General features: G+C 41.4%; 1 protein-coding gene across 4 annotated transcripts in view; it reads left to right on the forward strand.

Moving 5' to 3' along the window:
* LOC130293462 (immunoglobulin superfamily member 1-like) overlaps positions 1-15,521 on the forward strand; it is a 99,412-nt gene that overhangs the window by 64,817 nt on the left and 19,074 nt on the right. For all 4 annotated transcript variants that reach the window (XM_056542158.1, XM_056542161.1, XM_056542160.1 and 1 more), the window contains 4 exons: positions 266-301; positions 8,270-8,545; positions 11,306-11,572; positions 13,053-13,328. In XM_056542158.1, the coding sequence (XP_056398133.1) occupies positions 266-301; positions 8,270-8,545; positions 11,306-11,572; positions 13,053-13,328 (855 nt within the window). The remainder of the gene's footprint in view (positions 1-265; positions 302-8,269; positions 8,546-11,305; positions 11,573-13,052; positions 13,329-15,521) is intronic.

A 15,521-nucleotide genomic window follows, 5' to 3' on the forward strand; every position in this document is an offset into this window, starting at 1 on the left:
TACACTATATTAGCAAATCACATGATAAAGAACAAACTTTTCATGGGTCTGTAAATGTAGCATCTGAAGGTTAAGACCACTGCTATAACATGTCCCAACATGTCACATCATTGCTAATCCAATAACCCCATGAGTGTGTTACAATACTGTCTTTTTATTTATTTATTTATTTCCATCATTTTAATGTGTAATTTACCATACAGGATACATTTTTCTATATATTACTATGAGAAACCAATATAATAACAATATATTTCTATTTTAGGTTGCATTCTGGTGATAACGCAAAATTGTGTACAAGGTGAGAAGCATTGTTTTTGTAACTTGTTAAAGACCTGCTAGTTGTATAGATTTCTGTGACTTTGTGTTGCAAAAGGCCCTAAGGCTAAGTTTCTACTTGTTTTTTTTTTCCTGCTGCATGGTGTTTTTTCGGGCCAAAAAACGCTGCAGCCAGATGTTAGCTGTAAATCAATGAGAAATTGCAACATTTTTTTTCCACTTGGCATTTTTCAGTTTGGCGTTTTTTTTTTATCCTTTTGGCGTTTTTCAGCTTGGCGGTTTTGCAAAATCACAGCATGTTGAGCCACTGGCATTTTTTTCCATGAAATCGTGGGTTTTAACTTTAGCTTTTTTTAGCTTTAGCTTTTTTGCAGGCAATTTTTATTCTTTTTTTGGACTAAGCGATCCAAAAAAGTGATGGAGATACCTTTTTTAAATAAAATTCTGTTGGGTATCTTTAAAAGAAATAAAAAAAGATACATTAGTGATGGAAAAAATTGTATCCAATGAAATGTATCTTTTTTATAACAACATTTTTATACATTTTTAAAACAGGAATCAATTTATATGTGCGGGCAGGGACCTAAAAAATGTAGCCGACAATGATAAAAATGTAGTGTGTGTGTGTGTGTGTGTTTTTCACTTTTTTTCTAAATTTTTTACATTTTTTTAGGTAGTACAGTACTACTACTCACTGTTCCATGATAGGAGTAGTAGTACCTGTACTAATTGACAGATCACTCGTTGCGATCCACCTGTATAATGTATAGATGCGGCCGCTCTTCTATGGTCCCCTGCACTGACGTATATATACAGTGCATAGTGAAAGTATTCGGCCGCCTTGAACTTTTCAACCTTTTGCCACATTTCAGGCTTCAAACATAAAGATATAAAACTGTAATTTTTTGTGAAGAATAAACAACAAGTGGGACACAATCATGAAGTGGAACAAAATTTATTAGATATTTCAAACTTTGTTAACAAATAAAAAACTGAAAAATTGGGCGTGCAAAATTATTCAGCCCCTTTACTTTCAGTGCAGCAAACTCTCTCCAGAAGTTCAGTGAGGTTATCTGAATGATCCAATGTTGACCTAAATGACTAATGATGATAAATAGAATCCACCTGTGTGTAATCAAGTCGCCGTATAAATCCACCTGCACTGTGATAGTCTCAGAGGTCCGTTTCAAGCGCAGAGAGCATCATGAAGAACAAGGAACACACCAGTCAGGTCCGAGAGACTGTTGTGAAGAAGTATAAAGCCGGATTTGGATACAAAAAGATTTCCCAAGCTTTAAACATCCCAAGGAGCACTGTGCAAGCGATAATATTGAAATGGAAGGAGTATCAGACCACTGCAAATCTACGAAGACCTGGCGGTCCCTCTAAACTTTCAGCTCATACAAGGAGAAGACTGATCAGAGATGCAGCCAAGAGGCCCATGATCACTCTGGATGAACTGCAGAGGTCTACAGCTGAGGTGGGAGACTCTGTCCATAGGACAACAATCAGTCATATACTGCACAAATCTGACCTTTATGGAAGAGTGGCAAGAAGAAAGCCATTTCTTAAAAAATGTTGTTTAAAGTTTGCCGCAAGCCTCCTGGGAGACACACCAAACATGTGGAAGAAGGTGCTCTTGTCAGAGGAAACCAAAATCAAACTTTTTGGCAACAATGCAAAATGTTATGTTTGGCGTAAAAGCAACACATCTCATCCCCCTGAACACACCATCCCCACTGTCAAACATGGTGGTGGCAGCATCATGGTTTGGGCCTGCTTTTCTTCAGCAGGGACAAGGAAGATGGTAAAAATTGATGGGAAGATGGATGGAGCCAAATACAGGACCACCTGATGGAGTCTGCAAAAGACCTGAGACTGAGACGGAGATTTGTCTTCCAACAAGACAATGATCCAAAACATAAAGCAAAATCTACAATGAAGTGGTCCACAAATAAACATATCCAGGTGTTAGAATGGCCAAGTCCAAGTCCAGACCTGAATCCAATCAAGAATCTGTTGAAAGAACTGAAAACTGCTGTTCACAAACGCTCTCCATCCAACCTCACTGATCTCCAGTTGTTTTGCAAGGAGGAATGGGCAAAAATTTCAGTCTCTCGATGTGCAAAACTGATAGAGACATACCCCAAGCGACTTACAGCTGTAATCGCAGCAAAAGATGGCGCTACAAAGTATTAACTTAAGGGGGCTGAATAATTTTGCACGCCCAATTTTTCAGTTTTTTATTTGTTAAAATATCCAATAAATTTCGTTCCACTTCATGATTGTGTCCCATTTGTTGTTGATTCTTCACAAAAAATTACAGTTTTATATCTTTATGTTAGAAGCCTGAAATGTGGCAAAAGGTCGAAAAGTTCAAGGGGGCCGAATACTTTCACTCACTATGCACTGTACACCTATTTATATTTCCCGCAGAGAGCTGTGATTGGCCAGATGGTTCCAGACAAGCACAGCTCTCTGTGGGAAATAGGAATATGTGTATGTATATATCAGTGCAGGGGACCATAGAAGAGCGGCCGCCCGCATCTATACATTAGGGGGATCACAGCGGGTGTCCGGAGTGATACCCGCAGTGATCTTTCCTTAACTGCAGGTACTACTGCTTCCAACATGGAGCATACTCTGCACCATGCTGGGAGCTGTAGTACCTGCATTAATAGACAGATCGCAACAGGTATCAGAAATTACACTTGCTGCGATCTGTCTATTAATGCAAGTACTACAGCTCCCAGCATGGTGCAGAGTGTGCTCCATGTTTGGAGTAGTAGTACCTGCAGGTAAGAACAGATCACAGCGGGTATCACTACTGACACACGATGCGATCGTCCTGTCTATTGCATAGATGCACTATACTCCAGCCGGCCACTCACTCATTCATATTTCCCTCTGAGAGCTGTGATTGGCTGCAACCATCTGGCCAATCACCACTCTGGGCGGAAAATATGAATGAGTGATGTTCTATTCACATCACTGGCCAGAGTATAGTGCAGACATGCGAGCGCTGTATAGAGCCGCTCCACATCTCTGCTATATTATGGACGATCGCATCGGGGTGTCACGACTGACACCAGGGGCGATATGTCTATTAGTACAGGTATAACTACTCCCATCATGGAACAGTCTGTTCCATGCTGGGAGTATTAGTACTACCTAAAAAAAATGTAAAAGAATAGAGAAGAAAAGTGAAACGCACACACTTTATTAAGAAGGTGCAGTTCCACACTGCCAAGGTGCAGTTTCCACACAAATGAAAAAATGCCAGATAAAACGCCAGGCGCAGGAAATTGCACTGCCGTTTTTTCAGGCGTTTTTTTTTTTCAAAACCCCTTGAGGACCAAGGGCGTACATGTACGCCTTTGCTCCCTGGTACTTAAGGACCAAAGGCGTACCTGTACGCCCGTGGGAATTTCGGGCGGGGATCGCGTCGGGGTGACTGCTGATATCTATCAGCAGGCACCCCGCGCAAATGCCCAGGGGGGTCATTAGACCCCCCCATGTCGGCGATCGGCGCAAATCGCAAGTGAATTCACCCTTGCGATTTGCGCCGATTCCGGGTCATACGGGTCTATGGTGACCCGGTTACCCGGAATAGAAGGGGGATCGCGGGTGTCCTAGACACCCACGATCCCCCTGTAGCGATAGGAGTGAGGTGGCAGGGTTGCCACCCCTCCTATCTCTGCTATTGGTGGTCTAGACGCGACCACCAATAGCAGATCAGGGGCGGAGGGGTTTACTTTCGGTTTCCCCGTCCTGCCCACCCACAATAGGCGGGGCAGAACGGGGAAACCGACAGGGACCGGCGCCGAAGATCCACTTAACCATGGGCGACGGCAGCGGCGACGATCGGCGGAAGAAGAGGACCGCGACACCACTCCCTGGATCCAACGGAAGCCGGTGAGTTACTTAGCAACATCTGGAGGGCTACAGTCTGAGACCACTATAGTGGTCTCTAAACTGTAACCCTCCAGATGTTGCAAAACTACAACTCCCAGCACGCCCAGAGAGCTGTTTAGGCTTGCTGGGAGTTGCAGTTTTGCAAAAGCTGGAGGTATACAGTTTGAGACCACTGCAAAGTGATCTCTATACTGTGCACCTCCAGATCTTGCAAAACTGCAACTCCAAGCATGCCCAGACAGCAGTTTGCTGTCTGGGCATGCTGGGAGTTGTAGTTTTGCAACATCTGGAGGTCCACAGTTTGGAGACCACTATGCAGTGGTCTCTAAATTATAGCTCTACAGATGTTGCAAAACTGCAACTCCCAGCAAGCCTAAACAGCAAACAGCTGTCTCTGCATGCTGGGAGTTGTAGTTGCGATCCCTCCAGCTGTTGCATAACTACATCTCCCAGCATGCCTTTCGGCGATCAGTACATGCTGGGAGTTGAAGTTTTGGAACAGCTGGAGGCACACTGGTTGGAAAATACTGAGTTAGGTAACAGAACCTAACTGAAGGTTTTCCAACCAGTGTGCCTCCAGCTGTTGCAAAAGTACAACTCCCAGCATGCACGGTCTGTCAGTACATGCTAGGAGTTGTAGTTTTGAAACAGCTGGAGGTTTGCCCCCCCATGTGAACGTACAAGGTACATTCACACTGGCGGGTTTACAGTAAGTTTTCTGCTTGAAGTTTGGGCTGTGGCAAATTTTTCACCGCAGCGCAAACTCCGAGTGGTAAATTCACTGTAAACCCGCCAGTGTGAATGTACCCTAAAAACACTACACTACACTTACACATAATAAAGAGTAAAACAAAACATATACACCCCCTTACACTGTCCCCCTAATAAAAAATAAAAAACGTATTGTACGGCAGTGTTTCCAAAACAGAGCCTCCAGCTGTTGCAAAACAACAACTCCCAGCATTTCCGGACAGCCACTGACTGTCCAGGCATGCTGGGAGTTTAGCAACAGCTGGAGGCACCCTGTTTGGGAATCACTGGCGTAGAATACCCCTATGTCCACCCCTGTGCAATCCCTAATTTAGTCCTCAAATGCGCATGGCACTCTCTCACTTCGGAGCCCTGTCGTATTTCAAGGAAACAGTTTAGTGCCACATATGGGGTATCTCCATACTCGGGAGAAATTGCGTTACTAATTTTGGGGGCTTTTTTCCTTTTACCCCTTATGAAAAAGAAAAGTTGGGATCTACACCAGCCTGTTAGTGTAAAAAAAATTTTTGCTGGTGTTGTCCTTTACTTTTAATTTTCACGGGAGGTAAAAGGAAAAAAAGACCCCCAAAATTTGTAACGCAATTTCTCCTGAGTACGGAGATACCCCATATGTGGGCGTAAAATGCTCTGCGGACGCACAACAAGGCTCAGGAGTGAGAGCACACCATGTACATTTGAGGCCTAAATTGGTGAGTTGCACAGGGGTGGCTGATTTTACAGTGGTTCTGACATAAACACAAAACAATATATACAGACATGTGACCCCATTTGGGAAACGACACCCCTCACGGAACGTAACAAGGGGTATAGTGAGCCTGAACACCCCACAGGTGTTTGACAAATTTTCATTAAAGTTGGATGGGAAAGTGAAAAAAAAAAATTTTCACTAAAATGCTGGTGTCACCCTAAATTTTTCATTTTCACAAGGGAAAATAAAAAAAGCCCCCCAAAATTTGTAACCCAATTTCTTCTGAGTAAGAGCATACCCCATATGTGGATGTAAAGTGCTCTATGGGTGCACTACAATGCTCAGAAGAGAAGGAGCGCCATTGGGATTTTGAAGAGAAAATTTGTCCGGAATTGAAGGCCACTTGTGTTTACAAAGCCCCCATGGTACCAGAACAATGGACCCCATATGTGACCCCATTTTGGAAACTACACCCCTCATGTAATGTAATAAGGGGCGCAGTGAGCATTTACGCCCCACAGGTGTCTGACAGATTTTTGGAACAGTGATCCGTGAAAATGAAAAATGTAATTTTCCATTTGCACAGCCCACTGTCCCAAAGATCTGTCAAACGCCAGTGGGGTGTAAATGCTCACTGCACCACTTATTAAATTCTGTGAGGGGTGTAGTTTCCAAAATGGGGTCACATGTGGGGGGGGGTCCACTGTTCTGGCACCACGAGGGTCTTTGTAAATGCACATGGCCCCTGACTACCATTCCAAACGAATTCTCTTTCCAAAAGCTCAATGGTGCTCCTCCTCTTCTGAGCATTGTAGTTCGCACGTAGTGCACTTCAGGTCCACTTATGGGGTACCTCCATACTCAGAAGAGATGGGGTTACAAATTTTGGGGGGTATTTTCTGCTATTAACCCTTGCAAAAAATGTGAAATTTGGGGGGAAACACACATTTTAGTGAAAAAAATATATATATTTTTTTACATATGCAAAAGTCGTGAAACCCGTGTGGGGTATTAAGGCTCACTTTATTCCTTGTTACGTTCCTCAAGGGGTCTAGTTTCCAAAATGGTATGCCATGTGTTTTTTTTGCTGTTCTGGCACCATAGGGGCTTCCTAAATGCGACATGCCCCCCGAGCAAAATTTGCTCTCAAAAAGTCAAATATCACTCCTTCTCTTCGGAGCATTGTAGTTCGCCCGTAATGCACTTCATGCCAACTTATGGGGTACCTCCATACTCAGAAGAGATGGGGTTACAAATTTTGGGGGGTATTTTCTGCTATTAACCCTTGCAAAAATGTGACATTTGGGGGGAAACACACATTTTAGTGAAAAAAAAATATTTTTTTTACAAATGCAAAAGTCGTGAAACACCTGTGGGGTATTAAGGCTCACTTTATTCCTTGTTACGTTCCCCAAGGGGTCTAGTTTCCAAAATGGTATGCTATGTGGGTTATTTTTGCTGTTCTGGCACCATAGGGGCTTCCTAAATGCAACATGCCCCCCAAAAACCATTTCTAAAAACGTACTCTCCAAAATCCCCTTGTCGCTCCTTCGCTTCTGAGCCCTCTACTGCGCCCGCCGAACACTTTACATAGACATATGAGGTATGTGCTTACTCGAGAGAAATTGGGCTACAAATATAAGTATACATTTTCTCCTTTTACCCCTTGTAAAAATAAAAAAATTGGGTTTACAAGAACATGCGAGTGTAAAAATTAAGATTGTGAATTTTCTCCTTCACTTTGCTGCTATTCCTGTGAAACACCTAAAGGGTTAAAACACTTACTGATTGTCATTTTGAATACTTTGGGGGTGTAGTTTTTATAATGGGGTCATTTGTGGGGTATTTCTAATGGGAAGACCCTTCAAATCCACTTCAAACCTGAACTGGTCTCTGAAAAAAAGCGAGGTTCAAAATTTTTTTAAAAATAGGAAAATTGCTGCTGAACTTTGAAGCCCTCTGGTGTCTTCCAAAAGTAAAAACACGTCAATTTTATGATGCAAACATAAAGTAGACATATTGGAAATGTGAATAAAATAAAAAAATATTTTGAATATCCATTTTCCTTACAAGCAGAGAGCTTCAAAGTTAGAAAAATGCAAAATTTTCAAATTTTTCATCAAATTTGGGGATTTTTCACCAAGAAAGGATGCAAGTTACCACAAAATTTTACCACTATGTTAAAGTAGAATATGTCACGAAAAAACAGAATGATAACTAAAAGCATTCCAGAGTTATTAATGTTTAAAGTGACAGTGGTCAGATGTGCAAAAAACGCTCCGGTCCTAAGGTGTAAAATGGCCTGGTCCTTAAGGGGTTAATATTTAGGGGTGCCAATAATGCAGTTATTGCCTTGTTTTATACCAGTGTTTCCCAACCATAAAGCCACCAGCTGAGAGATGTAGTTTTGCAACAGCTGGAGGAACCCTGGTTGGGAAACACTGCCATATACTTTTGTAGCTGTGCATTATGGCGAAACTTCTCCACTTTGGTCTTGGGTGCCCACAGGGTATTGTTCCAGACGCCTTGTGGTTTGTTGAGATGTGACGTTTGCAAAAATAAGCTGTGCTGGCATTTTCTTTAGTCTGAATGTGGTTTTGCTTTTCTTTTGATCAGGGGAACCATTTAAGCCAATTTTAGAAAGATATACGGACGATCCGATGGATGTTGATATGGTCGGTGGCATGGTATATTTAATTTGCAATAATTCATCAAATGCAAAACAATTCTATTTGAGAAAAAATGGAAGTGATGATATTATTAAAGAACAGTCCACTCCAATATTTATAATGACACACTTAAGCAAAAGTGACAATGGACTCTACACCTGCCAATACAAAACCACTTCTGAATTATCAGAGCTCAGCGATCCTGTTTACCTATATGTGAACGGTAAGACAATAAGAAATGTGTTTTAAATATGTAGTAAATGGTGTTGCTATGTTTAATCTTATACACTGTGTCATGCTTGGGGCAGGATCAATAATTCAATACTGACAATTGTTTCACAATGTGTGACAATTATATTATAAAATATTGTGATACACCTTTTAATGTGTATCACAATGGGTGTATTGTTGACTGCTGAGGCAGCAAACAGTCCTAAACCATGTTCCTCTCTCCACCATGCTTCACAGTTGGGATAAGTTTTTTGTTGTTGGTGTTTCGTGTTCTATTCTCTCCAAACATAGGATTGTGCATTATTGCTTAAAACTTTCACTTCCGTCTCATTTGTCCATAGAACATGCTTCTACGGTTCTGAGGCAGTTTTTTGGGAAACTTAGCACAAATGCACAACCTAAAGGAGGCTCTGCACACAAGGAATTCCGGAAGTAAACGTTTGGTAGCAGGGCTGGACTGGGATCAAAAATTGACCTGGGCATTTTGGTCTAAGCAGCTCACTTTTGTCATAAGAGTGACTACGTGAGGGCAGAGTCCCAAAGGAGGAGGGTCAAATTTTATCATAGCTGGGTATAATAGGGTATATATATTTGAGGGGAAAAAAAGCTTATGGTTTGAAAATAACCAGACTAGAGTCACTCTTTTAAAATGGAGGCAGTACACCCAAACTGTAGTGTGCATGCATGCTAACACCGGTATATAAGGAGGAAATATAACCTTCATACTGTTACTGACCAAATCCAGTATACTGACTAATATTTTTGATAATACCAGTAAACAAGGAGGAAATATCATGTTGCTGATCAAATCCAGTATATTGAGACTAGAGATGAGCGAACTTACAGTAAATTTGATTCGTCACAAACTTCTCGGCTCGGCAGTTGATGACTTATCCTGCATAAATTAGTTCAGCCTTCAGGTGCTCCGGTGGGCTGGAAAAGGTGGATACATTTCTAGGAAAGAGTCTCCTAGGACTCTATCCACCTTTTCCAGCCCACCGGAGCACCTGAAAGCTGAACTAATTTATGCAGGAAAAGTTATCAACTGCCCAGCCGAGAAGTTCGTGACGAATCAAATTTACTGTAAGTTCGCTCGTCTCTAATTGAGACAAATATTGCTACTAATTCCAGTATACAAGGTGGAATATTTTAGGCTTCACACTTTTCCAGCACCTATAATACCCCAAAAAGTAATATAACCTCCCTTGGTGTCCCACATGGTAGAGTGGATATATAAGTGAGTTGAAGAAGACTAGGGTGGGACTTCCACATTAGGTAGTTAGGTCGCTTCAGTAGGTTCACAAGTTCCTTCACGTAGTTTCATCCATTATGCAGATGACCTAAGTAGGTACATGCCATCTGTAAGTAGGTCCCTGTGTAGTTACAGCCCTCCTGTGTGTAGTAACAGTCCCCTGTATATAGTAGCAGCCCCTTGTATGTAGACGCAACCCCCTGTATATAGAAACACCCCCTGTAGACAGTAGCACCCCCCTGTAGGTATTGGTATCCCCTAATAGGTAATAGTAGCCTCCTACAGCTAGTTACGGCCCCCGGTAGATAGTGGTAGCCCCCTTGCCTGTAGGTAGTTGCAGCCCCCCCCATGTATGTAGCTGTAGCCACACCCCTTGAAGGTAGTAGTAGATACCTCCCCCCAGCGCTAATTTGTACTTGCACCACATTTTTTTAAATGTTTGCAGGACATTTTGCAAAGTGTAGCTACTTATTTATCCCACTGTGACTTTTCTATACACGCTAATAAGCCAAGCCATGTCTGGGCTGGTGTATATTAGTGACTTTTTGGGGGCATTTGTGCTTAAAATTGTGACAATGTTTAAAATGTCACAGGGGATAAATCTGCAACCACTGCAAAAAGCTAAGCATGCCTAACTACATTCAAGTTGTTTTTTCGAACGAGTCTAAATGAATTGTGCCAGTGCTTGCGACTTTTTGAGCCATTGCACCAAAATGTTCAACATTTTGACCCATTGCACATTTTGACCCATTTAACAGACCACAATGTATTATTTCTGAAGCTGAAATCCAGGTAATCTCAATGATGTTAATTTACTTTTTCTTGAACTGTAACAACACAAAGGATTTATGTGAATTACTTCAAGTAGTGTTAATGCACATAAGCAAGGCCTTTGTAGTACCCACAGAGTGGTGCCATCTTTTACCTATTTCCTACGGTTTCACTCATCAGTTGTAGCCAAGAAGTAGTGCTGCCACAGTGATAACCTTCATGGGCGGGAAAAATAAGCAAAGGAGAAGACTAGCCTGGCACTTTGCCAGGAATAATGTACTTTCACACTGATTCCAGGATATTTATTTGCCATGGTGATGGGTGGCCAAAAAACGCATGCAAGATGCCCAAAGTCATACTCTGGCCAACCTGACCATAAAGCAATCAAATGTGATAAGCCCCTTGTTTATTCCTCACATAATCAAATAAAGGTATAACTTAAAGCTCCTGGGCCCAAACACCAAGGGTGTATAGGGAACCTACTGGCTTTTTTATTTATAATACTTGTGTTCTCTTATGTAACATATTGATCTTCAGATGCCCTCAGGTTTTGTGGCCCATATATAATTGCTACCTTCTGCTACCCTGTAGCTGTGACTGCCGTTGGCGCATCCTCAGTGTGAAATACGCTGCAGATGCGCCCACTGTGACTCTGCCCTATTTATGCCCTTGTCTATAGCAATAATGGGTTTGTGTAAAATATACCCAAACAATGTTCATGTTTTACAGAAAGATACCCCCCACCAACAATCACTGCTGAACCACAGAGCATTGTCCGGACTGGACAGGATGTCACTATAATGTGCAATTCTTCATATCCAAACGTCATTTTTACCCTATTCAAGGGTGATTCTCAAGTAGTGGAAAAGACCGCCAATCCATTCATCCATGTTATACACAATATGACTACGGAGCATACTGGGCAGTATTTTTGTAGTTACAAGAAGTTAAACATCCAGTCGGACTTCAGCTCTCCACTTCTGATTGGTGTTAAAGGTAAGAATGTATCCATTCATTTTAACTTCTATCTCTAGGGTTGGACTCACGCATTGGGGGAGATTTATCAAAACCTGTGCAGAGGAAAAGTTGACCAGATGTCCATAGCTACCAATCAAATTGCTTCTTTCATTTTTAAAGAGGTCTGTGAAAAATGAAATAAACAATCTGATTGATTGCTATGGGCAACTGGTCAACTTTTCCTCTGCGCAGGTTTTAAAAATTCTCCCCCATAGTGTTGTGGAACTCATTTTCGTCAGGATTTTTAACAAAACCAAGAGTGAAACTAAAATAGAGTATAATTATAATGGAACGATTAGCACCTTGTTCTGAACCCACTCCTGGATTAGGTAAAAATATTGACCGAAGGGAACCTGTTGGCAAGATGCTGCTGCCTTAACTACTAGTTAAAAGTCTTATGATCCTAATTAGCTGATGAAGAATTACCCTCTATCCACTGGATCAGTTTTACTATAACTGTGTAAATACATTGCATTACACATTATTATTCAAAACTACATTCAAACCCCATGGTCTAGCTCAGGTCCTATACATCTATGGCACACTTAGGGTGGAATTAACGAAGACTGGCCTTCCATACACCCGTCTTAAGAAAAACCCCTCCAGTGTAAGATTGCACTGAATTAATAAAGAGGCACACTCCTTAATTGCTAAGAGTTGGTGTAAAATTTAACTAGCAGACATAAATTGTTGATAATGGGTGCGAGGGAGCAGCCACCGAAGCCACGTGTGTGACGCCACACCCCTTTGTTTGAATTCACAATCACTTTGGAAGCATAGCGCAGAATGTTCAAAAGTCCAATTTATTTTTTTTTTTACTCTACGCCAATCTGCAGCAGGTGCAGCCCTTTATATATATATTGACATAAAGACTACACAACCCAGAATACAAATCAGCAGAACAAACTATGTGACACTAAAACAACAAGCTATGCGAAGGAGCTCTCCTCCAGAAGGAAGAAAGCATGCTCTCTAATGCCACCTATTGAAAGTAGTAGGTCAATGTAGGGTAGCTACCTCCAATAGGTGGCACTAAAGAGCATGCTTTCTTCCTCCTGAAGTAGAAGTAATTTGTATACATCTGCCTGGCCCCGTAGACCATTTAAAATGTTATGGCGGGCTAAATCAGCCCACGGGCTCTGACACGTGTAATGACAGTCTAAAAAATACACTAGATTTTTATAAACTGGTGCAGATTGTTAGAAAATTTGGTGCATCTATAGACTATCTAGTTTTAGCTTGCACACATGTCGAGCATGGTGCAAAACTTTTTATCCAATTTTTTCAAAAAATGTGTCTAATAACACAATTCACCAGATTTTTGGTGCAAAATTCAAGTGCACACAATTTACTTTATTTCCTTCACAGTTTGTGTGTTTTTCTATTATAATGGGGGACCTTTGCCAACCAATTAGATCATGTCGTCCTGCTTTCCGTGCATTTACCGTATATTTCACAGACCTCCAAAAACCTTCACTCATTTGGGAGCCCTATGATGAAGAAAAACTGAATATCAGCTGCACGGCACCAGAGATGGCAAAAAGGATGTGGTTCCGGTTACTCAATGAAAGCAAAGATGTGATAGATGAAAGAAAAAACGTCAAACAAAATCAAGTAGATTTCTTCGTACCACACCTCGAGCAGTCTTACGCCATATATTACTGTATGTATCGCATACGGATAGGAGGTAACTTTGCTGATTCTCTCATCAGTGATGCAGCTGTCATTATGGAAGGTAGGTTTAACCAAAAGGGGGATAATTTATCATAAGTTTACACCAGTTTCTAGCAAAAAAAGAAATGTAAAGTTTTGGTCAGTTTTCAACTTTAGAAAAAGGGGAATCACAAGGAGAGAGAAGATCCAGCTCACAAGACTTGTAGTTGAAATGTAGCTTTTACTGACTCATATTTAAAACATAGATGAACAAAAAAAAAAAACAAGTGGATTAAAAAAACAGCACATCGACGCGTTTTGAACTACAGAAGAGCTCTTAATCATTTTGCCATGATTAATCCGCTTGGGTTTTTTTTTTTTTGTTCATCTATGGTTTTTAACATGAGTCAGTAAAAGCTACGTTTTAACTACATGTCTTGTGAGCTGGATCTTCTCCATCTCCTTGTCGTCTCTGCATACGGGAAGTGGCCCGCACAGTCCGGAATCCAGTTGCTTCTACACAGCTGAAGTCCTTCTACTACGTTTCCTTAGTAGGTGATGAGCTGAGCACTTCTTTTTCCTTTATATTGCACATGTAAAGGGGAATGCCCATGACATCTGGGCTGATATACTTTGATTTACGTCAGTACAGTGGTGTAAATCATAGCTGAAATCTGTGCCAGCTCAGAGCTAGTATAGATTTCACTGTGCAGTGCTGGGGTGTCAGATTAGTACCCCTTGCTAGATTTTACTTAAAAGAGTACTCTGTTAAAAAAAAAAATATATATATATATATATTTTATTAACTGGTGCCAGAAAGTTAAACAGATTTATAAATGACTTCTTTTAAAAATCAGCTGCAGTATGCTCAACAGGAAGTTGAGTAGTTTTTTTTCAGTCTGACCACAGTGCTCTCTGCTGACACCTCTGTCCATGTCAGGAACTGTCGGGAGCAAGAGATGTTTGCTATGGGGATTTTCTCCTACTCTGGACAGTTCCTGATACAGACAGAGGTGTCAGCAGAGAGCACTGTGGTCAGACAGAAAAGAACAACCCAACAACCTAATTTACAAATCTGTTTAACTTTCTGGAGCCTGTTGATATGGACAAAGTTTTTTTCCCCTTTAAGGCCTTTCACCATTATTCAGATGGCACTACTACATTTAGGCTACGTTCACACTAGCGGATCCACAGCGTATTTTATGCTGCATATCCACCGCTGAAGGACCGTTGCATGGTGCCTTTACATGTGCCTGCTTGGAGCGGCAATACGCCGCAATGAGCAGACACACTGAAGCGATGTGCGAGTGGCCGACAGTAAACTGCGAGTACACTGAGCATGAGTGCGGCGCCGGCAACTCACACATCGCAGTGTGCCTTCTTGTAGCTGCACATTGCCGCTCTGAGCAGGCACATCTAAAGGCACCATGCAGCATTCCGTCAGTGGCGGATCCACAGTGTAAGATAAGCAGTGGATCTGCTCGTGTGAACGTACCCTTATATGAAATCATAGAAATCTTTTTATGTTCTTAGATATTATACTTACACTGTCGGTAAAAGTTAAAGGGAATGTGTCACCAGAAAATTACATTTTGAAATCAATTAATACGTTCCACATATTTTAAAGAATAGTTGGCAATGTTTTTTATAGTTTCGTTTTACTGTCTATATTTTGAAATATTCCTGATATCTTGTAGTTTTTAGTCTGGCCACTAGGCTTAATATTAAATTGAGAATGTACAGATTTTTTTCCCAGAAGTCTCCTTTGTATCATTACATAGAAGAGTACAGTGCAAGGTGACACCTGTAGATATTATATATAAGACAGGAGCGAGCCATTTACAATACATGATGGTCACATCTCCCGCCCCCCTCCCTACACAATGACCTCTGCACAGGTCACACAGCATGCCTAGGCAATGCTTCCATAGGGTTCTGCTCCAGTCTATTGTTTCCTATGTCTATGTAGCTGCAGGGAAGCATTTCTCTAAATGCTGTCAAAAGAGAAGAGCAGAAGTTCAGGCAATATGGACGACCCTATAATAGTGTATAAAAAATGAAATGAAACTATTTACAATTAGAAAATAGAAACAGATTAGAAAAATAGAACAGGTTTTAGTGTTTGTCTCTAACCAGCAATAAAATGTAGGGGACACTGTCTCTTTAAAATCTGACTCCCTGTGTCTCACTGGTTACTGGAAAGACACAGGAAATTGAGAAGCTAATTTCCCATCCCTAAACTACCTACAAAAACAGCCTGGATACTGTTGAGGTG

This window comes from Hyla sarda, chromosome 10 (assembly GCF_029499605.1).
Source record: "Hyla sarda isolate aHylSar1 chromosome 10, aHylSar1.hap1, whole genome shotgun sequence".
Classification (NCBI taxonomy): domain Eukaryota; kingdom Metazoa; phylum Chordata; class Amphibia; order Anura; family Hylidae; genus Hyla; species Hyla sarda.